This window comes from Chrysochloris asiatica, unplaced genomic scaffold (assembly GCF_000296735.1).
Source record: "Chrysochloris asiatica unplaced genomic scaffold, ChrAsi1.0 scaffold00502, whole genome shotgun sequence".
NCBI lineage: Eukaryota > Metazoa > Chordata > Mammalia > Afrosoricida > Chrysochloridae > Chrysochloris > Chrysochloris asiatica.
Genome location: NW_006409020.1, coordinates 286,108 through 287,460, shown reverse-complemented (window position 1 = coordinate 287,460; position 1,353 = coordinate 286,108). Strand labels below are relative to the sequence as shown.

At 37.5% G+C, this 1,353-nt stretch overlaps 1 protein-coding gene across 1 annotated transcript in view; it reads right to left on the bottom strand.

Moving 5' to 3' along the window:
* Positions 1 to 711: 711 nt before the first annotated feature.
* LOC102830585 (olfactory receptor 7G3-like) overlaps positions 712 to 1,353 on the bottom strand; it is a 2,653-nt gene continuing 2,011 nt past the window's right edge. Inside the window, exon 2 of the mRNA XM_006877458.1 lies at positions 712 to 1,349. Coding sequence (XP_006877520.1) covers positions 712 to 1,349 — 638 coding nt within the window. The remainder of the gene's footprint in view (positions 1,350 to 1,353) is intronic.

Sequence of the window (1,353 nt, the reverse complement as noted above, 5' to 3'; positions counted from 1 at the left end):
CAACACCCTAACTCAGATGCATTAGCCATTGTTGTTTCTAACTGCTGTCCAGTTGGTTCTGACTCCTAACAACCACATAAGAGTTTCTGAGGAGTGACTCATGAATTTGACCCACCAACCTTTCAGGTAACAGGTGAAGCATTGAAAATACCATTTCACCATTAAATTACATTAAGGAGAAGCAATCATTTTCCTTGGTTATTGTGTTTGGAAATAACACATACACTGTTGTAGTCATTGACAACCATTAAGGGAAAAACTTTAAAAGGATGCCAGTACATGAAGAGTAAAAATCTGCCCTGTGATTCAGTGCCTGAATTCATCCTATTTGAATTTTTTGTTAGAAAAGATACATATATTTATTTTTGTCTCTACCTTTGTTGAATCCTTTTCCTTATAACAACTAAAGGTATTCTCACAGATAAAGTTGAAGTATCTCAAATCTTTCCTAAACTTCCTAAATAGTGAGATAATGTAATTATGCCAGTTTATTAGATAACAATACAGAGCTTAGGGAATTCAGATATATTTTCAAATGACCACAATACTATGAGATAGGATTCAAACCAAGATGATTTTATTACAAAGTTCTAGACATTAACCATCATGATCCCTGCTCTCCTGTTCTAAAAAGAACTTGGTCAGGATCTCTGATTCACTCAGTATTTATTTCTCTCTGGCATGTTCCAACAGTTGTAGGTTAAAGTACCATCAATGGAAAGAAAGTATTCTAGAGATGAGCTTCTTCAAAGCCCCCATCATGTCCTTGTTCCTCAGACTATAGATAAAGGGGTTCATCAGAGGGGTGACCACAGTATACATTATGGAGGCAATTGCACTCTTCTTAGAGGAGTGAGTTCCTTCAGAACTAAGGTACACCCCAAAACCTGTCCCATAGAATAAGGAAACAACTATTAAGTGTGATCCACAAATGGAAAAAGCCTTATACTTTCCACCAACTGATGGAATTTTCAGGACAGAGGATACAATCTGAGTATAAGAGAAAATTATTCCAGAAAGAGGAACAACACCCAAAAGACTGGTCACTACATAGACCAAGATGTTATTGATGAGAATATCAGAGCAGGCAAGCTTGAGAATATGAGCTAATTCACAAAAGAAGTGGGGAATTTGCATATTTGTGCAGAAAGACAGTCGCAGTGCCATCATTGTGTGGAGCAGGCCATCCAGAACACTAATGAGGAAGGACAACACAACGGACAGCCCACAAAGTTTTGGGTTCATGATGGTTGTGTACCTCAGTGGGTGACAAATAGCCACAAATCTATCATAAGCCATCATTACTAGAATTCCATTTTCTAGTCCAGCAAAAGTTAGGACAAAGCAGACTTG